The 25,112-nt window shown below is 52.2% G+C and overlaps 1 protein-coding gene across 1 annotated transcript in view; it reads right to left on the bottom strand.

The window, feature by feature from the left end:
* Window positions 1–25,112, bottom strand: part of CRTAC1 (cartilage acidic protein 1) — a 152,029-nt gene that overhangs the window by 1,422 nt on the left and 125,495 nt on the right. Inside the window, exons 7-13 of the mRNA XM_070363326.1 lie at window positions 23,532–23,677; window positions 20,857–20,993; window positions 17,296–17,378; window positions 16,371–16,471; window positions 15,632–15,800; window positions 3,704–3,849; window positions 2,354–2,396 (exon numbers count right to left, since the gene is read on the bottom strand). Of these exons, the coding sequence (XP_070219427.1) occupies window positions 2,354–2,396; window positions 3,704–3,849; window positions 15,632–15,800; window positions 16,371–16,471; window positions 17,296–17,378; window positions 20,857–20,993; window positions 23,532–23,677 (825 nt within the window). The remainder of the gene's footprint in view (window positions 1–2,353; window positions 2,397–3,703; window positions 3,850–15,631; window positions 15,801–16,370; window positions 16,472–17,295; window positions 17,379–20,856; window positions 20,994–23,531; window positions 23,678–25,112) is intronic.

The raw sequence follows: 25,112 nt of genomic DNA, 5'->3' as shown, positions 1-25,112 counted from the left end.
GGGGACTTGCTCTGGCTCTGCTTCCCCACTCCCGCCATGACCTTGGGCATGGCCCTTCTTCCTGGGCCTCAGCTTGCTCAGTCTTCTTGGCTGGCTCCTCCTATACTTGACCTTTACACCTTGAGGGCACTCATGCTTTCCTGGGTCTTCTTTTCTATCTCCCAAGTTTCTCTAGGTGGTCCCTTCACATACAGATGGTTCCAGGCATCCTATCTCAAGCCATGACCTCTCCCTGAGGCTCCAGACTCATGAATTCTACCCTGCATCTCAGACTTACTAGGTTGAAATGGAACTCTAGATCCCCCGGCCTTCAAGCCTCTTTTGTCCCCTGTTCCCATCCTCCCCAGCTCAATCAAGGCCACCATCAGCCTCTTGGCTGCTTAAGCAGACATTGGAGAGATTCCTGATGCTTCCAGTTTCCTTAATTTGCAGGTGATTTAACAACAGATCCTGTGAATTCTGCCCCATTGTACCTCTCCGTTCTGACCACCTTCCTCTCACTCCTCTGCCACCAGCCTGTCCCCAGCCACCAGCAGCTCTTACTTGGATTTCTGCTGCTGCATTCTCCCCTTCCCCTGTCCTGCCACCACACCTCCATCCACTCCCCAGGCCTCCTGGCTTCCCTGCTTCCTCCAATCCTATCTGCAATTCAGCAGCCAGGTGATTGCTGAAAATATGAACCATACCATGACATGCTCTTGCTTAACTGCAAAGGGCCCTGAGAACAAAGTCCAGACTCCCTTCTGGGGACTCAAGATCCTCCCTGTTGTGGCATCCGGCTTGTTCATCTTCTCCCAGCACTCTGGCCTCGTTCTTGTCCATTTGACACAATAAGCCTTTCTCCTGCTGCATGGTCTGTGCTCCCACTCTCCCCTCTGCTGGGCAAGCTCCTCTCTCTGCTCTTTCTATGGCTGGACCCTTCCTGTCCTTTAGGTCTCAGCTCAAAGGTCCTCTTCCTGCCCACATCTTCTAGAAGAGTCTTCAGAGAGCACCTTGCTTAAAGGGTTCTTAACTCATCTCATCCAGCTCTTGGGCCACGTGGTTTGTGGTCAGTCTGCCCGACTAGAATGAACACCCTTCCAGGGAAGGTGCCTGACCTGCACCCCCAGCTCCCCATGTAGGGTGCTGTGCAGGAGGCACCCAAATGTCTACTGGGTGATGAAATGAAGAGGCGGCTGCACTGTGGAGGTCATGGAATCTTCCCAGCACATGGGGGAGATGCTGGAATTTCTGGGTCTGGGCATCATCTGTTAGAGTGGCCATGGTGGGGACATGAGGAGCGGAGGGAACTAATTTCTTCCTCAAGCCACCCTTCCAGCCATCCTCTTCACTTCTGACCTGTGGTCCTTTGCCCAGGCAGCGCCCTCCATTGGAACACTTTCTCCCTACTGTCTGGTGGACTCCTCATCACCCCTCAGGTCTCAGCTCAGACCTAAACTATCTCTGGGGCACTTTCTTGGACCCTCACTAGACTGGCTTAGCACCCCCCCCCACCTTTGTGCTCCCATAGCACCCACCCCCCCACAAGCCCTGCCCAGGTTGTGTGGTCAATCTGTTTCTCTGTGCACCCCTCCCACTGGGTCTAAGCTCCAAGAGGGCAGGGATTATCTCATTCACTCTGGCATCTCAATAGCAAACCATTCACCTGGGGCTGATGAGTGGCTGCGGAGGGGGACTTGGGAAGAATGCCGCCTGAGCATGTAAGGGCAGGTGGAGTCCTTGGCCAGACCCCCTGCTGGTCCTTAGGATGGAAGACATGGGGTTGAAAGTCTCGGTGCTGAGCCTCTTGGCTACCTTGCCCATTCCAGGCCTTTGAGAGGTCTTAGGAGGTCCCTGGATCCTCACAGAGCCTGGCTGTGCTGCAGTTACCTGCCCCCCAGTACTGCAAAAGGCTGCAATCTCCCTTCTGAGCTGTGACAACATGCCACATCCTAGTTTGCGCCAATGCCCCCTGGCTAGCCATGCCCACTCTTGCATGCCAGCCCCTTTGCTGGCTGCTGTGCTGGATGCAGGGTGCATGCCCACCCACCATGGCTTCCAGGAGCGAGGCCTCCCTGTGCGCTCTGTCTAGGCAGTGTGTCTCCTCCCGGTGATTGTTCTCTCTGTATTCACAGCAGGGAAGTGCTGCCAATTCCCAGAGCTGTAGTGATTCAGCCTGCAGGTTGCTACCATCATTCCCACCTTGCCGAGTTACCTGGCGGTTGTCTTGGCATCAGGAGCCCCAGGGACAAACAACACATTCCCCTTCTCACCGCTCCCACCGCCCCTTGTCTGCAACCTGAGTCTTCCAAGGCCCAGGCTGACCCTCCCCAGCGGCCTCTGCCTTGTCCTCTGGCACCTGAAGGCAACTTACCCGCACAATGGCCATTTTCCTGCTGGGAGAATCCTTGGCCGCACTGCAAGATGGGCAGAAGCAGAAACACTAGTGAGTTGAGAAGATCCCATCTTAGGTCCCCTCCCAGTCACAGCCACAGAGCAGCTGTCACCCTGACCCCACAGTAAAGGACTGCTCGCAGCTCTGAATCAGGGAGAGCCCCTCCTGCCAGGATTCCTTTGCACTGATCAGAGGAGACTCAGGGGGAAGGCCAAGAACAGAGCCTGTACAAACTCCTGCTCATTTCCCTCATGTGGGATCCACAGGCCTGCCCCGTGACCCCCAACAGAGTCTGTCCCTCCTATGGCATTACCTGAGACAACTTGGGTCTCAGGAAGGTAAAGTGTAAAGAGGACTGGATAAGCTCACTCCCCACACCCCTTTCTCTGAGAACCTTCCCCACTCCTGGGGCTGGGGTGCCTGTGAGCCAGGCCATCACCCCACCTTGGGCAGGGCTGCACAAGAGGTGGATATCCCATCCAGAGGAGTGACTCAAAGGCTTTGCAGCTGGAATTTGATCTAAGTGAGGCGGAGACAGAGATTGGGGAGCCTGGTCACTCCAGGCTGTAGGGGCTTTGCTAGGTTTCTGTGGAGGTCTCAGCAGCCTGGTGGCTGGGGACGGTGGTTGGGACTCAGAACACTACACAAGACAGAAAATGTCGACTGTTGGAACTGACGAATGATGGGGTGCTGGTGAAGATTACTGGGGAAGGATAATGCTCTCCCCACAGAGCCAATGCACTAAAAACAGAGGTCCATGAGCTCCTGGGGCCACCAAACTGCCATGGCTCTAGCTCATCCCGAGTGTCCCTTGAGTTTTGTGAGCTTCCCTGGAACCTCCCTGTAAGTCCCCTTGTCTGTATGAGTTTAAGTGGCTCCTATTATTTGCAATGGCGTGATCCTCTCTGGACAGGGGCCCAGAGCTCTTCCTAGGAGTCTGCAGAGGTAACGGGAGGCTGTCAGAGCCTTGGAAAGAATCAGAGATGAAGCAGGAGACCTGAGGCCAATCCTTAACTCTGCTCACAAATGGCTGTGCAGTTTTGGTGGGTTCTCTTTCTTGGTCTCAGTTTACCTTCTCTGTAAAATGGGTGAAAAAAAATGCTTACCCTTCCAACATGCTAGGATTTCTTTGAGGAGCAGAAGAGCTGTGGGTGTGATAGTGGTGTGGAAACTACAATTGGAGGGGTCACTACGAAGCCTGCCCTTTGCTAAGAAGATTTCCATCATTCTAGAAACAAAGTCTACAATTCCTGGGAATCCAGCTTCAGCCCCCAGGGTTGTGGGAGGGGCCTGCTTGTTTGGCTCTAAGGTCCAGATGCCTCTGCTCACCTCCAGGCTGGCTGGGTCCTGAGGTCTGTCATCATCCCGGGGATAGGGAATCTCCAGCACTGAGTTCATCTCCGAGCTGGCCACGTTCCTGCTGGCCATCTTGCCATCTGGCCATGTCACCTCCACGCTGCTGGCTTCATCCTTCCCTGTGGGAAGAAAGGTGAAATGATCAGCTGCAGAGGAGAGTGGGGGCTGGGGAGGGATTCTCTTCAAGGGTGTCATCATTCATTCGTTCATCTGATAAAAAACATGATCTGAATACTGTTCTAAGTGCTGGGAAAATAGTGAACAAGGCCGACAAGATCCTGCTCCTTTAGGACAACGCCGTCCAAGAGAACTTGCGTGGTAACGGTGATGTTCATCTGTCAGCTACGGTAGCGGCTAGCCATAGGTGTATGCTGAGCTCCGGTGTGGCACTGGCGTGATAAGGGACTGGATTTTAAATTCTATTTAAAATAGAATTATTTAACCACTCACCTAGTGGCTACCATACCAGACAGCGCAGTTCTAGAACTTACATCCTAGTGGCTAGGCCAATGGGCAGGAGGCTATTTTGGGGAAGAGGGTTAAACCTGGTGGTAAACAGATTGACTTTGGAGTCCTGGGTTCAAATCTTGGCTGTACCATTTACCTAGCATGTTGGGAAAGAAAGAGTGGGGGTGGGGCATCTGGGAGACCTGGGGACAATGATCAGCTTTACAGCTGATTTGCTTTTTAATATTGGGTGTATTCCATTGATTTGTATCTAAACTGATAGCTAAAGTCTGCAAGGGGCCGTCACTGGGAAAGTCCCTGTTTTCAGGGAGCTTCTACTCTAGTGGGGATAGATAGGCACACAGATGAACCGATAAACAATGCCAGATATTGACAAGCTCTGTGAAGAAAACAAAAATCGGGTGATGAGATAAAGAGGAAGTAAGAGTTACTGGGGGCCTTGTCTAGTCAAGGTGATGAGGGACAGGTTCTTGGGGATAAGGTATTTGAGTTGAGCTCCATATAAAAGCTGAGGTGACAAAAGCACAGGAGAAAGACCAATCTGAGAAGCAACAGTGAGAACTGGACATGGAACAGCTGACTGGTTAAAAATTGGGAAAGGAATATGGCAATGCTGTATATTGTCACCCTGCTTATCTAACTTATATGCAGAGTACCTCATATGAAATGCTGGGCTGGATGAATCACAAGCTGGAATCAAGATTGCCGGGAGAAATATCAATAACCTCAAATATGCAGATGATGTCATTCTAATGGCAGAAAGTGAAGAGGAACTAAAGAGTCTTTTGATGAGGGCAAAAGAGGAGAGTGAAAAAAGTGGCTTAAAACCCAACATTCAGAAAACTAAGATCACGGCATCCAGACCCATCACTTCATGGCAAATAGCAGGGGAAAAAATGGAAGCAGTGACAGATTTTTCTCTTTTTGGGCTCCAAAATCACTGCGGACAGTGACTGCAGCCATGACATTAAAAGACACTTGCTCCTTGGAAGAAAAGCTATGACAAACCTAGAAAGTGTATTAAAAAGCAGAGACAGCACCCTGCAGACAAAGGTCTACACAGTAAAAGCTATGGTTTTTGCAGTAGTCATGTCTGGATGTGACAGCTGGACCATAGAGGATGCTGAGCACTGAAGAATTGATGCTTTCAAATTGTGGTGTTGGAGAAGACTCTTGACAGTCCCTTGGACTACAAGGAGATCAAACCAGTCAATCCTAAAGGAAATCAACCCTGAATATTCATTGGAAGGACTGATGCTGAAGCTGAAGTTCCAATTCTTTGGCCACCTGATATGAAGAACCAGCTCACTGGGAAAAGACCCTGATGCTGGGAAAGATTGAAGGTAGGAGAAGAGGGTGGCAGAGGATGAGATGGATAGATAGCATCATCGATTCAATGGACATGAATCTGAGCCAACTCCAGGAGATAGTGAAGGACAGGGGAGCCCTCTTGTGCTGCAGCATGGGGTCACAAAGAATCGGACACAGCTTAGCAGCTGAACGACAACAACAAAGCCGAGATGTTTACAGAAAATAATGGTGGTGAAACTCAGGGAATATTCATTGTGAATCCATCTGCACACATCCTTAAAGCAACGTGTTACATCACTGGCAGAAAGCAGGTTGGAAAGATTTATCAGGTGTTTAGGCGTCTTCACAGCCGGCCCCGGCTTCCTGCTTAAAGCAACAGGCCTGTCACTGAGACAAGGTCAGGCTAATGGTGATGGATTGGGGTGAGAAGAGCGGGAGCTGGGCCTCACCTGCTGGGAGAAGCCTTTCTCCAGTCAGTCACCTGGGAAAGAGGGCAGCGCTCAGTACAGGTGGGAGGGATGCTGCAGCCCCTCATTGACACCCACCTGGGCTGCCTAGACATGGGCTTGGTGCTCGGGGCTCCACAGACTTGCACACTCCCCCAAGCATCAATCGAGGGCTGAGAATAAAGTCACCCACATTTGCGTGCCACGTTCTCCTCAATGCGTACAGAGACTGTCACAAAACAAGGGAAACTGAAAAGTGCCATCGAATTTATAGCAGCTTTTGGTCATTACTGCCCACCAATGGATTTTCTACAATGATCACTGCGATGGGGGCGGAGGGTGGTCTGTGAAATATTTTGCGTATGAACGGGGTTCCTGTATTTTAGAAAAGGGAGCAGGGGGAGAAGGGGGTTATGAGAAATGTTTTCTGGTTTAATAGAGCCAACCTCAGAACCAGTAAGCCATGGGCCTGGAAGGGGTGAGTCTCCATGGGGAGAGAAGCTGCATGCCTAGACTTTAGGGGAATCAATATAGAGATTCCAGTATTGGGATCTATCTCTACCTCTGAGGCCCCCCTGGGGTCGGAGCTAAGACAGCACGGTGTGGAAGGACCCCACTGCAGCTTTCTCCCCAAGTCCCAGTGCGTCAGTCTGGAGCTTCCAGAGAAAGGTGCATCTTGAGAGCCACACTGTCTACTTTCTGAGCCTCCCTGGGCTTGCTTCTCTTCTGCTCCCTCCAACCCAAGGCCTCCAGAGAAGTCTCTCCTCTGGCCATCATGAATTAATAAGGGCAGGGACCAGCCACCACCCTCCGGAAGTGTCAAAGGTGAGCAGCCCCCTGCCCCTGTGCCTGCAATGGGGCAGCAGCACCAGATAGAGGTCCCCTGAGCAGAGACCCCCACATGACCCAGAGCCCCCAGACAGGATGCAGCTTCTCTCCCCATGGAGGTTCTCCCCTTCCAGGCTGGGGGTTTGCTGGTTCTGGGATTGGCTCTATTAAGCCAGAAAACATTTCTCATAACCCCTTCCTTCCCTGTTCCCTCCTACCACAATAATTTATTTTGGGGAAGGGGGTGAAAATGGGATTGGGGATGTCAACTGCCCACTCTTTTTCTGTTTGGAAGTAGTCTCTTGAGGTTCAAGAGATTTGGCATGTTCAGGGTGTTCAGCGCCCAAACTAAGTGGCAGATGTAAAAAGTAAACATTTTTCTATTAAAAAAAAAAAAAAGGAGACAAAGAAGAACAAATGTTTCTCGCCTAAGCCAACAGAGCAGCTACACAAATACATTTTCCAGCCTGACAGAAGTGCCGCAAATAACTCAAGAGCTGCCGAATATTCATAGACAATCACAAATTTACATCCTGCCTCTGAATCCTGCTTCCTCTCTTCCTCCAGACCCAGGGATTGGCAGGACTAGGATAGAAATCAGCCATGGGGAGGGCACGTCTCAGTAGGACTCACTCTTTTGTTACTGATTATTTGGGGGCCTCAGTTTCCTCATCTGTAAGATGGGAGCTCTAGCCTATCCAGGAAGGACAGTCTTTTGGATGTGAGCGCTGCCCCAGCCAATTTTGACCCTCAGCATCCCCATCATCTCTTAGACATGGGGGGCACCCTGCAGTTCCCAAAGGGCTTCCCCTTGATGCCAGTAACGTTACAGGGTATGCACTCCAAACTGCAGGCAGTGATTCTCAGTCAGGGCACTGGATCCTCATAGCAGCCCCCTGAGAAAATACTAGTTTTATAATTTCCATCTTAGAGTCGAAGGGGATGAGACTCAGAGAGGTGAAGGGAATTGCTCACAGCTACCCAGAGAGGGAATGTCTGATCCTGAAGCCCGCACCTGCGAAACCCTTGTTCTATTGCCCACCTCCCCGCCCATGACCAAACCACCATGGACCAAGCATCATGCAGGGAGCTGGGATTCAGCAGGAAGGAGACAGACCTAGGACCCATCCTGGAGGAGCTGAGCCCTGTGGGGGCAATGAACACAGTGATTATGTTAAAATAAACTGGGAAAGTGCACATATAGTATGGGTACCACTTGGTGAGAGAGGCGGGTGTTAAAAGTCATTTTGTTGGAGGACGCAGGAGGAATAAGAGCTTGGGAGGCACAGAAAGGAAGGGAAGGGAAGGACGTTCCAGGCACAGGGTACAGAACAGGCAGAGGTATAGAGATATGAAAAGGACATGCGTGTTGAAGATCAGGGAGCAGATCAGAGTGGGCGAAGCAGGGTGTGAGCTTGTGCGTTAAGTGGGGTGGGTGGGAGAGGAGATGGGGAGGGACTTGGAACTCTCGAAGGTGTGACTGATTGAAGCCTCTCAACTACTCCACGAGGGAGAATTTATACCCACTCCCCCGATGGAGACACTGAGGCTTGGCAAGGTGCAGGGAACTGCAGGTGTTTGAGTTCGGACTGGAACCCAGGCTCCTGCCCCCAGGCCGGGCCGTTCCCTTTGCCCCAGAAATTTCAAGTCTTCCTGCAGCTGCAGAAGCCAGGGGGCCCGGCCACCAGACACTACACAAGGACAGACTTTAAGTTGGCCAGACTGCCGGGCCTGTATGTCTGGGAGCAGAGGAGGCCCCATTAAGAGCAGCAGGGAGTCGCCTCCGGCAGCTTTTAAAGGACAAAGGCCAAAGAGGCACAGAGAATTGCGCTTTTCAGAAGAATCACAAGCAAAACAGATGGTGGGAATACAGTTGGTGGAATATTTTTGCACTTTATTAAAGCCGTTTTTATGTGGGCCACTGAATTTTCCTTTCCTAAAAGAGCACCAGCCGGCTGGGAGGCAGCTCTGAGTCACTTGCGAACAATCAGCTGAAGGAAGGAGGGGTGTATGTGTAGGGGATGGGGGTGCCAACAAAGCCTGGGGTGGGTTGGCCCAGGGAGTGAGCCCAAGTGGGAGGCTGGCGGAGAAAGGAGATTACTGGCGTTTGTTTTCATGTATTAGCTTTGGTAGAGCTGCCTTAGCTCCCTGCTAGCTCAGAACCAGAGAGCCTGGGTGTGGGCTGCACGGGGTGGGTGTGGGCTACATGGGGTGGGTATGCGGGGGTTGAGATGTTGGGGTTCAGAGCAACCCGAGTCCAGCAGGGCACTCAACAGGGACTGTGAGCAGAAATGCTCGTTTATGAGGTTGGCTGGCCGTCTGCATTGGGAGGAGCAGGGGAAGGGCAGGACAGGGTAGGGGATGGTGGAATGAGGCCAGGGGGCTCCCTGAGCAGGGGTGCGTGGGATGGTTTTACAGGATGAAGCTGCAATGCACAACAGAGTGGCCCGCTGAGAACCCCCTGCCCCTTGAAGCATGAAACGCAGCAAGGTCCCTGAGTTTTACTGTGTGATGTGATGCAGTCTGGACCCTTAGGCATGCACGTGAGGGTCTGAGAAGCTGAGTCCTCTAAGCACAGCTCAGTGCTGACCAAGCAAAGGCCCACAGCATGGGAAAGCACTGGTTCCCCAGCCAGTGGCTCAGGAGCTGAGAGGAGCTAGCCAGGTATGTGGAGGAGAGAAGTGCCCCAGGGAGGGGGCTGGCTGCGGAGGGGCACATGTGTGCACCCACACGTGTCCATGGACAAGCCCATCACCACACTTTGCTGCAAAATCCGGAGGAGGCAGGGGTGGTTTTGGAGGCAGGAAGGAACAGGGTCAGAGGGGATGAGCAGGAGCATTATGGGTGGTGGAGGAGGCTTCCTGCAGCCCTCTGCCCTCCTGCACAGCCTCGGGGGGCCCCACATCTTCTTCCTAGTCCTACTGACATCAGGACAGCCCTTTCTGCATTCCCATTCTGGACCTTCCCCTGCTCACTGCAAACACCACAAAACAAACTACTTCGGCCCGGAGACCGCCCTACTGTCCGTCAGCAGCAGCCTTGCTAAATAAATTATGAATGCAGCCACACAGCAAAATACTGTGCAGCACTAAAGGAAAACAAAGCAGACATGCACAGGCTTGGAAAGATGTCCAGGATATACTTACTGTTAAGAGAGAGGGGGAAAAAAGCAAGTTTGGGAATGATAGGGAGAGTCTAATAATTTCCGTTAAAAAAGCTTCTGAGGCATATTTATTTATAAACGTGCTCCTGTGTATTTTACATGCAATAAAATCTTATCGAAAAGTGTGGAATTGGGAAGAGGCTGCCCCAGACTACCTACTGAAACCGCTCCCGGCTTGTTCCCTTCTGCGTTCCTAATTCCTTTACCCTGTTCTGCATTTTCTTTTTTCATAGCACTTACCGTCTTCTAACCTTTTATATATTTACCTAGTCGTTATGTTTATGAGGTATCACATGTGACTCCTCGTTCCACTAGAATGTAAGGTCACCCACAGCAAGGATCGTCCTTCGGTTAGTGTTTGGCACATAGTAGGTGCTCAGTAAGCAGCAACTAAATGGGTCACAGGACCCTGGGGGAGGGTGAAGAGAGAACATTTCCTTTTTGCTTAATATTCCACACGTAGCGGTGAGATTGTAGGTTATTTTTACTTTCTTTTTTTATGGTGTTATATTTTCTAATTTTTCTATAATCAATATGCATTATTCTTGCAGTCAGAAAAAAAAAACAAAAAAAACAAAACTAAAGCTTTCTAAAAAAATTGCAAACGCGCCTCTCCCTGCAGGGCTCTAGGTGCCAGTCTTGTGCCCCTGGAGAGGCTCCTGGGCTCCTCCTCCTGGTCTTCCTCCCCAGCAACGCCCCTCCCACTGAAAGCTGAGCCTGGCTGTGGCTTTCCCGGCTCAGCGACCCCCTCCACTCTGCTCACCCTCTCTGCGTGGCTCTGGGAGCTCCTGAAACATTGGCCCTGGCCTCCCTTTTCAGATTCTGCTCCCACCAGACCCTTCCTGTCCTGTGGACATCGTGAACACTCTCACCTTTGGCCTTTGTTCAAGCCAGGACAGCCCCCGGATGACCCGCTTTGGCCCTCATCCACGCCTTACAAATTCCTACCATCCTTCTAGACCTAGTTCAAGGCCCACTTCCTCGCTCAGAGCAGAGTGGGTTTCTCCTGTCTCAGTCCTCTCACAGCCTCTGGGCCAGTGTGATGGAGCACCCAAATCTGCTTGCGACCAGAGCTCCTGTGTCCATCGGCCTCTCTCATGGGACTGCGAGCCTGGAGGGCAGGGAGCATTTCCTTGTTTCATCTGTCTCTTGGCCACATCTCTTGGTTTCCCCTGCGTCCCATTTCTGTCTCCTTATTCTTCTCTCTTTCTGCAATCCTTCCTTCCCATCTGGCTTTCCCACTGGTTCCCTCTCCTCCTGCCCCACTGCTGGCCCCTCTATCAGTCAGGAAGGCCTGTGCTGTGCTGGATCCATGAAGATCCTTCTGGATGTGGGGCTCTCGAAGCTGCAGGGGTGGAGCCTCCTGCCCCTCGCTGTGTCCCTGGCTGTTGGCCCTGCTGCCTGCTGAGCGGCCTTAGAGACTCTCACTGCAAGGCCCACAGCTGATCCACTGGGGTCGGTCTCCAAGTGTAGTCTTCCTTCTACGCCTCTCTGGGAGTGGATCCATTGGCAGGGGAGGCTGCAGGGGACCTGTGGAGCAGTCTGAACCAGAGTTCAGACCCAGAACAAACCCCATGGCGATGTAGAAGAGCAAGGATTGGCAGTCTGGGCTGTCAGGGAGTCCCAAGCAGGAGCAGCCTCCATAACCCTGAGCTGTGGAGGCAGACAGTTGGGAAGAGTCATGGAGGCTCTTGGGACCCTGTGATACCATCAAATGATCCTGCCAAGGCTTCCCAGCTGAAGAAGCAGGTCCATTCTGGCAGGGACTGACACTGGCCAGAGAAGAGGCCCAATAAGACCCATAAGACATACCTCAAAATAGCAGAGGCAGCTCAAGGGGAGAGGGGAAGGAGAACCCAGCCCCAGTCCTGGCCTCAACATTGATTTGCTTTGTGAGCCTCAGTTTCTTTATCTGTACAATGGGGTGTGGGTTGAGAGCCAAGCCAGATGTCTGGATAAACATCCCACCTGTGAGACCGTGGCTGCCACCGTGGTGTGGATGGGCTCACTTGGGTCATTTGGTAACTGAGGGGTCGTGGATGTCCAGTGAGAAAGGGGCAGAGCAGGACCCTGGCTGGCTGCGCACAGAACAGCTATGGGAGTCCGGCAGCCAAGTCATAGTGGTTAAGACGCCAGACTGGGGTGTTCAAGGAGATGGGGTCCAAATCCAGTCCTCCCTATCTTCTGGAGGTGTGACTTAACCTCAGTCTCAGTTTCTGGACCTGTAAAATGGGGTTATGATTCTTAGTTCATCCTGTGGTGCCGAGAGTGGAATAAGGTATCTTCGTAAAGCATTTAGACCAGGGTCAGGCATACACTAAGCACTTGATTAACGTTGACTACTACTATATCGTAAGAGAGGACTATGTATTTAAAAGTCACCTAGGACTTCCCTGGTGGTCTGGTGGCTGAAACTCTGTGTTCTGTGTAGGGAGACCAGGTTTGATCCCTGGTTGGGGAACGAGCCTGCATGTAGCAAGTAAGACCTGATGCAGCCAAATAAATAAATAGATACATATTTAAAAATAAAATAAAAGTCATCTTGTACCATCAGGGCCAGCAAAGTAAACGGCTGCCTTAAAAGTGATAGACTTCCAACTCCGGGCTGACCCACCCAGGGTGAAATAGCCTGAGAAAATGCTCATATAACCAGGCCCTGGGTCCCCTAAATATTTATGCTTCTTTTTCAGATGACATAAATATTATGTGCTGCCTATAAAAATTGGAAAACACATACACACATACACAAAATATGAAAGTGAAGTGTTAATCACTCAGTCGTGTCCAACTCTTTACAACCCCATGGGTTGTAGCCTGCCAGGCTCCTCTGTCCATGGAATTCTCCATGCAACAATATGGAGTGGGTAGCCATTCCCTTCTCCAGGGGATCTTCCTGACCCAGGAACTGAATCTGAGTCTCCTGTATTGCAGGCGGACTCCTTACCGTCTGAGCCACCAGGGAAGCCCGAAATACTGAAGACAAAGTATGGAATAAGATAAAAATCACCTGCCCAGTTAGGTCTGGATTTGAATCTCAGCGCTGCCATTTATGTGACTGGGGAATGTTTAACGGTTCTGATCCTCAGGTTGCCCATTTGTAAAGTGGGGATAAATCATGCCCACATCAAAGGGTAATCACGAGGATGATGTAAAATAATAAGAGTAAAATGTCACCACACCTAGAACAAGAAAGAATTACCATACGGATCCAGCCACTCAAGGAGAACCACTGTTCACACTTTTTGCATTTTCTTTTAGTTTTTTTCTATGCCCATATGATGTATATATAATATTAACATACACATATATGTTTGTTAATTTGAGACCGTATTGCCTGTTCTTTTTATGTTAATATCATGAGGTGCTAACATAAGGGGGAGGGTATCTGATTTTGAACCTAGGTATATTTGACTCAAATGGTTTCCCTTCTTTTTTTTTTAATACTTATTTTATTTTCCATTTTTGTCCATGCCGCATGGCATGTGGGATCTTAGTTCCTCAGCCAGGGATTGAAGCTGCACCTCCTGCACGGGAAGCACGGACTCTTAACTCTGGACTGCCAAGGGAAGTTCCTTAAATGTTTTCTTAATCGTTGTGTTTTAGTAAAGACACTGTTGCCCCCATGTCCCACCCCATAGTGTTTCTCGACACTTTTTCCATTACTGTGCTTCCTCCCCAAGAAGGCCTTTTATGACTTTTCCCCTCTAATTCCCTTCCGTAGTGCATTTCTTTAAAAATGCTTTATTTTGAAAGAATTATTGATTCATATGAAGTTGTAAAAGATAGTACAAAGTGGTTCGGTATGTCTTTCACCCAGTTGCCCCCATATACCTTATGTTACATATACCTTATCTAACTATAATCAAAACCCCCATATACCTTATGTTACATATACCTTATGTAACTATAATACAACATCAAAACCAGGAAGTTGACATTGGCACAGTGTGTGTGTATCCGTTCTTTGTTTTTTTATCACCTGTTGAATCATGCAGCTCCCACCACGATCAAAACACAGAACTGCTCCATCACACGAAGACCTCCTTGGGGTTCTCCCTTTAAAGTCATACCCACCCCTCCCCTTTTCACCACTTCTAACCCCCAGCAACTACTGATCTATTTTCCATCTCTATAATTTTGTCACTTTGAGAATATTATATATATGGAATCAATAGTATGTGACTTTCTGAGACTGACTTCACCCCCCCACCCCTGCCACTCATCATAATACACATGAAAGCTATCCAAATTGCTGCATGTATCAATGGTTCATTCCTTTTTATTGCTGAGTAAGCTTCCCTAGTGGCTTAGCTGGTAAAGAATCCACCTGCAATATGGGAGACCTGGGTTCGATCCTTGGGTTGGGACGATCCCCTGGAGAAGGGAGTGGCTACCCACTCCAGTATTCTGGCCTGGAGAATTCCATGGACTGTAAAGTCCATGGGGACACGATTGAGTGACTTTCACGTTTCAATATTCCATGGTGTGAATGGATGGCAGTTTGTTGACCCATTAACCCACTGATGGACATTGAGGCTGTTTCCAGTTTGGGCTATTAGAGACAAAGTTACTATGAACAATCATGCATAGATTTTTATGTGGACATAAGTTTTCATTTACCTGGGATAAATGCCCAGCAGTGCAATTGCTGGATCTTACAGACTGAGCGACTTTCATAGTAGTTGTACAGTATAGATTTTTTTTTGTCATAAAAGAAACTGCCAAACTATTTTCCAGAGTAGATGTACCAGCAATGAATGAGAGATCCAGCTTCTCCACATCCTTGCCAGCATTTGGCCTCGTAACTTTTGTTACTTTAGCTATGCTAATAGATGTATAGTGATATTTTATTAATACCACAGGTATACTGTGTATCTGTTGATGTTAATATGTGTATACACACAGATACACTACACATATTTATACATACATAATGTGTGAGTGCTCAGTCGCTCAGTTGTGTCTGACTCTTTGGGACCTCATGGACTGTAGCCCGCCAGGCTCTTCTGTCCATGGGATTCTCCAGGCAAGAATACAGGAGTGTGTTGCCATTTCCTTCTTCAGGGGATCTTCCTGACTCAGGGATTGAACCCATGTCTCCTGCGTCTCTTGCACTGGCAGGCAGATTCCTTACCACTGAGCCACCTGGGGATCCCATACATACATATATATATATATACATAAAAGAGTAGACGTTTTTTCAATCCCCCTCTCCCAGTCAAGAACCTATTTTTACCTTCTTGGGGATGGCATCACCGCCATGCTTCTCCCGAGCCTTCTAGCTAAGAGAAGGCACCCAGGGTTTGCTGAGACACTTTAATTACTGAACCAATACCCAGGTATCTGGAGAAGTAGCTGGTGTGGACAGGTTTGGTGTAGCCATTGTTTGAAGAACAAGGCCATAGCCTTGAACAAATGGAGAATTAAATACTCTGACCCCAAGGTGAACTGCTTCCTCAGAGGCACTGGGATGGGGACCCCAGCAAGAAGTAGGCCATAAAGAACCTCCCTTCTGAGTTCAGGTTCATCTCAAAGCAGGGTTGCCTCCAGTAGCTGGTGGTACCTGAAAGATGCTCAGGCTGTGAGCCCTGCATTTCAGCGGGCTCTGCAGAGCCCTGCATCCCACTGCCCTGACAAGAGCCCATGGCACTCCCCAAACCCCCTTACCCCTGAGCCCTGACTCACCCAAGCCAAAGTGAGCCACAGGCTCCATCTCGCACAGGTAGCCTGAGCCCCCGTCAATGATCCTCAGGTGTGCCCCGCTCTTCTTGGTGTAGAGCACGACCTTGGCACCCCTGGCGAAGGCCCCAAACCGGGTTCGTGGCACCACCCTCAGCCAGTTGTTGCTGAAGCCCTGTAGCAGGGGAGGAACACAGGTCTGGGCATCAGCCGGGTGGATGGAAGGATCAGAGAGGAGGAAGAGGGGAGAAGAGAAGGGGCAGAGGAAAGAGAGGAGGAGGGAGCCAGGCAGGGAGGCTGAATGAGGCAGACCGACTGATTGAAGTTTGCCGGGAGCAGCTCTGGAAAGAGCAGGGAAAGCCAATTTTGTGTCTTATTGTTTAGTCACTCAGTCGTGTCTGTCTCTTTGCGACTCTGTGGACTGTAGCCCGCCAGGCTCCTCTGTCCATGGGATTTCCCAGGCGAGGATACTGGAGTGGGGTCACGTTTCCTTCTCCAGGGGGATCTTCCTGAAAACAGTTTTTGGAGATGTGCCAAAGGAAGGAGAGGGGCAGAAGACTTCTCTGAGAAGCAGCCCTTCTCGGGGGCTTACTGACTGTCTGGGAACTCATCTGCTTCCTCCCTGGGATGTCCATTTCCTGCCACTCTGGTCAAACAAGCACCCCGGGCTCCTCTGTTCTCGTTCATCCCAGGCCCTGGGGAGCATGCCAGGCAGGGTTCTGTGGGTCCCAAGGTCCAGGCACACCTGATTCCCCCGGAAGACGGACAGCGGCTGAGCCATGGACTCTCCGTGGGACAAGATGAGATCCAGCATCCCGTCTCCATCGAAGTCGGTCACCACGCCTCCTGCAACAGCACAGGTTTCAGTCTGGCCATCGGCCAGGAGACCAACAGGAGAAGGGCTCCTAACCTGGGCCAGCCCACGCCCTGAGTGTGAAGGAAAGAGCACAGCACTGGGGCATGAAGCCTGGACCATGAAGCTGCTCTCCTTCTCACAGCTGCTCGTGATAGGAATTTGTGGAAGTCGGGCGGGGGTCCCTTTCCTTCCCCTGGACTTTTGCAAGGAGAGTGTGGGTGCAAACAATTTGGAAGATGAGGGCTTCTGTCTGGTCTGTTATACATAATACAGACATGTGCACAGTTTTTATCAATCTATCACATGTTTGCACATATTAGTCTCCTTTTCGTCCTCACTACAACCCAGAGACACGAAGAAGGCACATGCAGTTATCCCCACTTCATGGGTGTGGAGAACAAGACCCAGAAGATGGAGCACCTTCTCCAAGACAATGGCAATGGCAGGGCCGGGTCTTAGGCCTCCTGATCCAGTGCTCTTTCTCTGCCACCAGTCTGAATGCCAGGAGGGGTCAGACTGCAGGACCCCCAGCCTCTCCTTTCCCTCCCCTCCCGGCACAGCATCAGCAGAGACTCTACTGCCCATGTCTCCCCACGCCTGTGACCCCACAGCCCTGGGGCTGGGAGAATGGACCTTTCTCTCCTCTGCTTCCCGCCTGGCACTCCCAGACCCCTCCCCGCTCCCACCCCAGGGACCTCAGCCTTCAGGGTGGGTGGGGACAGGACAAGCCAGGCTCTGGGGCTTGCTGCAGCATCCCTGCTAAGGGCAGCACTGAGCTGGGGGAGAGCAGGCTGGAGCCCTCAGATGTCCTCACCTGTGCCCCGGCCCTCGGGCTCCAAGGCATCGCCAGGGTTGAGTTCCTCGATGAGGGGGTCGCCGTGCTCCCTGTGGATGACGCTGCAGGAGGGGAGACAGGCAGTTCATGGATGACCACACGTGGCGAAGCCCCAGTGGGCCCTCTGGACGTGGGAATCCACTAACTCCATTCTCCATGCTCTGAGCACCCTGAGACCCTGCCACCTGCGCATCGACAGAGCCACTGCTCACAGACCCTGTCTACACCCTGGCTGTGCCTTTCTCGGGTTTTAATTTATGTTGGTAAATATCGATTTTTCCTTCTCTAATGGATGAATTATAGACAGCCTGGGGAAGGGCAGGTGATGGATGGAGAAGGGGCAGGGACGCAGCTACCTTCAGCTGACCTTCACTTTCCTTCATGTGGCCCTGGGTTTTCGAGTTCTGGATGCTACGTAGGGTCCCACCCCAATTCAATGCCACTTCCTCCACACCCTCCCTGATCGTCCAGCTAGAAGCAGTGCCTTCCTGCTCTGCCTCTGTCACTTTCCTGGCCTTTATCACTTTCTGCTTCGGGTTGAAGCTCTGCATGAATGCATCTCCTCAGTTAGACTGAGTTCTTTGCAGGCTGGGACCACGTATTCTTCTTCTTTGAATCTCCTGCAGCATCTAACGATGCCTGGTTCTCAGGAAGCTCCAAGTGCATGTCTGGCCTGCAGGGAGGAATTTCGGAGGCAAAAGGGAGGGAGGGGTCCCTTTGGGTTGCTGGGGTTCTATTTTGCACTCTGAATCGTGGTAACATTTGCTGTAGACAAGTCCACTGTGAAAGTGCTGCTCTTCTTGCACTTTGAGCTGAATGTTGATGACGGCCTTAAGCTTCCTCTCCAATTTTTCTCCCTCGTTAGGGTCTTGAAGCCTTGGGGGCTCTGCCCTGGCTGTGTGGAGCAGTTTTGGGGTCAGGGTCAGGGAAGAACCAGGAGGGATCTTTATCACTCTCCCCACACATTGCAGGTGCAGCTTGTTGCTCAAATCACAGGGTCACCAGAGGGCTGTGCTGTGGCCAGTGCTTTCTTTTAGGAGCAGGTCAGGGTTCCCTGAGCCGGAGCTTCTGGGGGCTGGACGGCAGAGGGGGCTGGCAGAACTGCAGGGTGGGTGTAGGCTAGAGCACGTACCCTGGGACGTGTCCTCTGTCCACATGCGGCAGCTGCACGAGCACACGCTCGTGTGCAGCCTGGCCAGGGAGCAGCAGGCCTGGCAGCGCGCTTGGCGGGTGTGCCGGTCTGCTGCAGGTGTACATGCCTCAGCCGGCTAGCCCCCACGGTCCCTTTGGCCATTCACGTCCTGTAACCTCTGTCACCACTGGGCAGAGACACCCTGGAGTTCAGGTGACAATGCAGTTAAGGGTTCCTGGGGGAGAAAGCCCAGAAGTGCCAGTGCAGAGCTGGGCAAACTCACCCAGATTTGGGCAAACAGGGCAGGCTTCTCAGAGGAAGGGTCAACAAAGCTGAAACCAGAACGATGTCCATGTCACTCAGAAGAGAAAGAGGGGCAGAGGGTGTGGGCAGCCTGAGAGTCCAGGCCCGGCCCCGCCCAGAACTGAAGGAAGCTCAGGGTGTCTGGCCCTAAGGGTAAATCGGGAAATGGAGAGTGACAAGGCTGGGGACAAAGCCAGCCTGCGGGATGTGTCAACGAGAAGGTGGTGGCGGTGGGGGCTTCTAAGGGGTTTATGTGGAAGAGGGGTGTGGCCAGAATTGCATTTTCAACAGCTTGCTCTGTGGAACTGGGCGCAGAAAGGCGGCTAAGGAGCGGGAATGTGCAGGGGTGGAGCCATGGGAACAGAGCAGCACGGTAGGCTGTCAGTGGTGCCACTATACACATCCCGCCTGGCCGGGGAGAGTCCTCGCTCCTGCCCGTGGTCCTGCCATTATTAACAGGGTCCCTGCATGCTTGTTTAGCACCTGGTGTGGGCAATGAGTTCCCCGGTTTCCCAGGCATCACTGAAGGACTTGTGGACTCAAGCACAGCGAGGTTTTGCATCTCCAGTGACTCCTACAAGGAGCCCACCATGTTCATTTCAGCAACAGGTGACAAGCCCGCTTGGTGTGGGGTAGGTGGGGGCTCAGCTTCCAGAGCTGCCAGCTGAGTGGTGGCCCCAGCCAACTGCCACAGGGACTCAGGGCACAACCACGTATCTGGGAAATGGCTTTCCTGCTGCTGCATGGAGGTAGACACACTGACCCTTGGGGTGACCATGTGGTGGGGTGACCATGTGGTGACCACGTCTGTGGACAGCCCCGGCCAGCCTGCCCTCGGGATAGCCAGAGGGAGGACGGGGATTTGATGGAGGCCATGCGGGCAGGGGAGATGCCTGGGTTCTTGGGCTACAGAGACTCTCCGGTGCTCAGGGGACCTGGTGAGGGACAGTTTATTAGCCAGAGAAGGAAAGCAGTGTCTCTGTTAATGAGCAATTGATCTTCCACAATTAATCTGGAAGTTGTGAATAAGCTTTTTGCGAGGCACCTAATTAGTAAATCTGGGGCCTTCGGGGGGTGATTACAGCTGGTCAGGATTGATGCTTTGTTAATAATTATATTTTAAAACACACTTAGTCACAGCCCTTGCCTTTTATAAATAGTCGGGGGCCCTCCTGGGGGAGGGGGTGGGGTCTTGGGGAACCGAGCAGATGATGTGGCCCATTTCCTGCATCCAAGGCCCTGGGCCACCCTCCTCTCCCCACCTGGTCCTGAGGCCCATTAGCATGTTTCAGGCCAGGAACAGGGCCATCTCTGGCCACATGGGTCCTGAGGTTTGTCCCCCAACAGCAGCTCTCCAACCTCAATGTGCTAAGAATCACCTCATGCCTAGCATATGTGTTAAAAAAGACAGATGTCTGGGCCTCAACCCTGGAGATTCAGATCCGGGAGATCTGGGCTGGGCCTAGAGATTCTGTATTTTAAAGAAGCACTCCAGGTGATTCTGACACCAGTGGTCTCTGGACCCTGATTAGAGAAGTGCTGCCTTGGAAAATCTAACCCCTCCTTCTTACATGCAATGCTCAGATGCTTTCACTCTTGTCCACCACTAATTGTCTCATCCAGCATTTCCCAAAGGATATTTTGCAGAGCACCAATCCCAAAAGCAGAATGTCTGAAAGCAGTGCCCTGTGGTCAAATCTATTCGAAATACTCCATCCACCTCTCAGAGCGTAAGATACTCAGAGTCATGTTAAGGTTATGAGAAGTCCTGTAGTCAATACACCTGTCTTGGCTTCATCCAGGTGCACCCAGATAGATTTGGCTCTGGGACTCCTTTGGATGGTAGAGTGGAACCTGGCTTCTGTGTACACTTAGCCCAGGTTCCCCCCTCCCCCACCCATTTCCACCCTCTGCTAACAGCAGGAGGCCAGCTTCCTGCCATTCTCTCAACTTTTCAATCAATTCCTGTCCTCCCCCCTTCTCTGCTCCTTCATCAGGGGACCTGCCTCCTCCCTTCCCTTGGAGCTCCTCTTCTGAGTCCTAAACCTTCCTCCCTGACCCCACTGCGAAGGCTGAGTAGCCACGAGCCGGGCTGAAGCATCTACCGGAAGAGGCGGTTGGCTGAGGAGCTGCGGTGGGCGAAGTTGTTGAAGAAGACCTCCAGCTCCTGGTCATTGTCGAAGTCGGCGGCGATGACTGTGCGGACAGGGGAGGGCATGGAGAACTTGGGTGAGGCGATGTCCTGGGGGAGAGAGGGCTGCAGGTCAGTGGACAGAGTGGGCCAGGGGCCGACTCCCACCACCCCTGTGTGTGCATGTGTGTGCGTGCCTGTTTGTGTGCAAAAATAAAAACCCACGCTAGCACATCCTCTATCATCTTTCCCGTGAGGGCTCCAGGGTGCTGTGTTTGGGACCACATGAACCCCAGGCTGCTTGCAGGAGATCAAGGAGGTAAGAGGAACAGTCCAAATTCACACCAGGGAGGCGCCTTGCTGTTCTCTGGTGGGGACCACACGCGGCCCTTCCATCAGCCACTCGAGGCAGGGCTGACATGAGCGTTCCCATTTCACAGGCAAGGTAACTGAGTCCGGGAGAGGAGGGAAACTGCCCATTGTTGTAGCTGATGAGCTGGGCCACCGCCTCGCTCCGACACCAGATGCTAGAGGCCCTTTCTAGTGTGTGCCCTTCCTCCTCCACAGCCAGAGGCACAGGCTGGGTGGAACCTGGGAAATCCTGTGTATTGAATCCAGGCCTCGCTGCTGACTCGCTGTGATCTCAGGCAAGCTACTCAACCCCTCAGATCTCATCTTCCTCCTTAGTAACACAGGGATAAGTAACAGCTGCTCAGGCTGTGAGGACTGCATGTAAAGAGCTTGGCAGAGTGGGCTCAAGATGAATTCCGAGGGGTCTATCTTGGCCTTGCCCCTGCTGTCAGCCTCATGGAAAGTGGCAGAGGTGGCCTTCAGCTGGGTATTGCTGCCTCTATTATCTTTTTTCTTGGACTCTTGATTTTTTTTTTTTCTTGAGACATCCACTTTGGGACTTGCAGTATCAGATACCTCTGCCCAGGGCTCATGAGGAGACCCCAGACCCAGGACAGCCCAGCAGGGACCTCCAAGTGCTGACAGGGCCTTGGTGGGCCTGGCAAAGGGTCCCATGTAAGGGGCTTGACTTTTAAATAGAAGAAGAGCCGTATAGGGAGACCTTTTTTTTTTTTTTTTTTTTGAGCAGACTATCCATTCCAGGTGGGTTTGTCCCTTAAAGACTTAGAAACCTGTCTAAATTCCAGGGCCCATGTGGGGAGACTGGGAAGGACACATGGGGGCTTCTGGGGGTGGCTCCCTGCCCCTTGGCCCCAGGCTTCCTGCTTCAGGCCCTCTTCCCTGGTGGCAGGAATGAGCTGCCTGCTCTGGGTTGCCCAGGGAGGGAGGCTGTCCCCATCAATGCAACCACAAGGCTGATTGAGAGCCTGGCCAGCTGTCAAAGGTGGGCTGAACAGGGCCACGAGAACTGGTAACAAAGAGACCTCAGGACCTTGAAGTCGTTATTCTATTGATTCTGTAAAAATGGAAACCTACATAGGCCCCTTGGGGTTGCCCCAGCTGGATGCCCGGGCTTCCAAGATAATGTATGTAAGATGCTTAGCACAGCTCCTGGCACACGGAAGGCGCTTGATAAATGGGGCCTCTATTATTATTATTATTGCTCCTGTGAGCCCTGGGCTGGGCTGTCGAGAGGGCTGGTTGACATTTGGGGCTGGATCACCCTTTGTTGCGGACTCGCAGGTGCCTCGTAGGATGTTTAGCAGCACCCAGTCCTCTGCACATGAGATGCCAGTAGCACTCGATCCCACCTGTGACAACTGATCACGTCCCCGGACATCGTCAAGTGTCCTGGGGTGGGGACAAAACCACCCCTGATTGTGAACCTGGGTTGGAATAAAAAGCTGAACAGAGATGAAAGTCACCCAGGATCCTAGGATCAGCTGTCCCGAGTTCAGGGTGTGCCTCCTCCCCACCCGGACAGCCTGGGTCTCACGCCTCTGCAGGGAGAGAGTGGCTGGGCCCGAGCACGCCGTGGTGGCTACCTTCAGAGAGGCGGCTTGTGGTGGTCCCGCAGAGAGAAGGTCCCTGGAGACTTCCTTGGGATCATCAAGTTTCTTGCTCCCTTGGGGGCTTTTGGCAAGACTACATACCTCCAGAGCCATCCTGACTCCTGGAAAGCATCTCTAACTGTCCCGTGCCCTGCATCACCTTCTCGGAGAAAGGCCCAGCCTCAAGCTCATTAGCCTGGTGGCACCTTCCTTTCTGCCACCGAACAGTCTTTCTGAAGAATTCTTGGCATCACAGACCATTGATAGCTCAGGGAGGGGGCACAGAGAGGGGTCTGATGTCACCTTGCCCACCACCTGCTGTTTGGCCAGAGGGGGCAGCTGTTGGGAGCTCTGTGACCTCAACCTACCCTGACCCCCACTCCCACTGTACCCTTGGCCTGAGCGTCAATTTGAAATGCTCAGGCCCGGGCTATGGGAGAAGCACTCCCAGTTCAGACAATGAAACCCCTCTCATGGGGCCTTTGCCCTGACTCCCACCTTGGGGGCTGCTCTCTCTCCTCTGCTAATGACCATGCTCTGGACACTACAGACAGCACAGCAGCCCGGGCTGGCTGGATGTCACCTTCGCTGTGGCCACCCTGCCCCCAGGCTCTGCAGAGTCTGCTCACCCTGGTGGGAGTCATAGGCGGATAGAGGGTGGGGAAGTAGGAGAGAGGCCCCTTCTTACCCGAAAGCGGACCTTCCCGTGGGCACTCATTTGCAGGTAGAGGCGGTGGGGGCCGTTCCAGTTGCCATAGACGATGTCCACTTTGCCATCACGGTTGAAGTCTGCCAGGGCGACTCCGCGCCCGTGCTGGTGGGGGTCGTCCACACCTAGGAGGAAGGGCAGGAGCCCTCAGGGCAGCCCTGTAGGCTCCACAGACACTTGCCTTGTCCGGGGTTGAGGGTGAGGGGGGCGGCCTGGAGAGCAACCAGGAAGGATGAACCTCATTGTGTTCTGATTCCTCCACAGGGGTAGAAGAGGGGGAAGCCGTCTGGTTGCAGAGAGAACCAGAGACTTGTTTTCAGGATGCCTTTGCCCAGAAAGTACTATTTTTTACTTGGTTTTGGGGTAGCATGACTTTGGGGAAGGAAACTTGTGGAGATCCTGGAGGACTTAAAGCCTTCCCCAGCCACCCCTGACATGGGGATACATTGAGTTGATCAGCACTCTTTTGCTTAAATCTCAGTGATTCCCCAGTGCTCTTAAGTCAAGTTCAAATTCCTGCCCACCTTATCTGTCTTTATCTTGCCTTCCTCGCATGCACCATTCATACAGGGTTCCTTTCATTCCACAAATGAACCAAGCTCTTTTCAGCTTCTGGGCCTTTGCCTAAGCCGGTCTCTTCTCCTAGAATGCTCTTTCCCCAGCTTATGGTTACCTGGCTCCTTGTTTCTCTTCTGCTCTCAGCTATAATGTCACCTCCTCAGGGAAGCCTTCCCTGATCACTCCCATAAAAACAGCCCCTCCCACCGAGGGGTGGGCTGTTCATCCCAACAGCCTCCCATTCTCCTCCGTTGTGCAGATCACAGGTGCAATCATGCTCCATGGCAGGGTCCAGTTTTTCTACTAGACCGTCTGCTCCATGAGGTCAGGGTCTGTCTTCTTGCTCATCTGTGTTCCCACAGCATCTATCTCAGTGTCTGTGGTGACCTGGCAGTTTTCTGTAAATACTTACTGAATGAAGAGACATAAATACTTTGACAGAAAGCACCCGGGGACTTTGGTGACAGCAGAGGAAATAACTGCTTCGTGACTGAGAAAACCAGTTTGCCTTGTGAGATCTGTGGGGGGAACTTGTGTGTTCAGGGTCACCTGTTTGCATTGTGCCTGCATCTGCCAGGGGCCAGTGGGACTGAGCTGATCCTCGGGGAGGACAGAGGCTAGCTTTGCCCAGAGGGGTGGCCTGACCTCCTGGCTGCCCCTGGCAGACATGATCCCTCAGGCCAAGGGCACAGCTGAGAGGCAGTGGAGGCCAGCTCTAAACACCCATGCTGAGTCTTTTGGAGGACAAACTGCCATTGGCAGGTGAAATGACAGTATGACGGGGGGTGGGGATCACAGACCCAGGACACAGGTAGCTCTTGCCAGCTGTGAACATGGCGATCCTGAGATGGGGGCTAGGAGAAGGCAAGGTGGGGTCCGCCTTGGGAGCCTTAGAGGCTGATCATCCTCTTGGGAGAGGGAAGGATTTGGAGAATGGGTGGGGGTTGGGCAGAAGAGGCAGGGAGACCCAGGTTTGAGAAAGAGGGCTTTCAAAAGAATGGG

The sequence above is a fragment of the Bos mutus genome, chromosome 26 (assembly GCF_027580195.1).
Source record: "Bos mutus isolate GX-2022 chromosome 26, NWIPB_WYAK_1.1, whole genome shotgun sequence".
In the NCBI taxonomy this organism is placed as follows: Eukaryota; Metazoa; Chordata; class Mammalia; order Artiodactyla; family Bovidae; genus Bos; species Bos mutus.
Note: the sequence above shows the minus strand (reverse complement) of the source record. Positions and strands in the feature narration are given on the sequence as shown.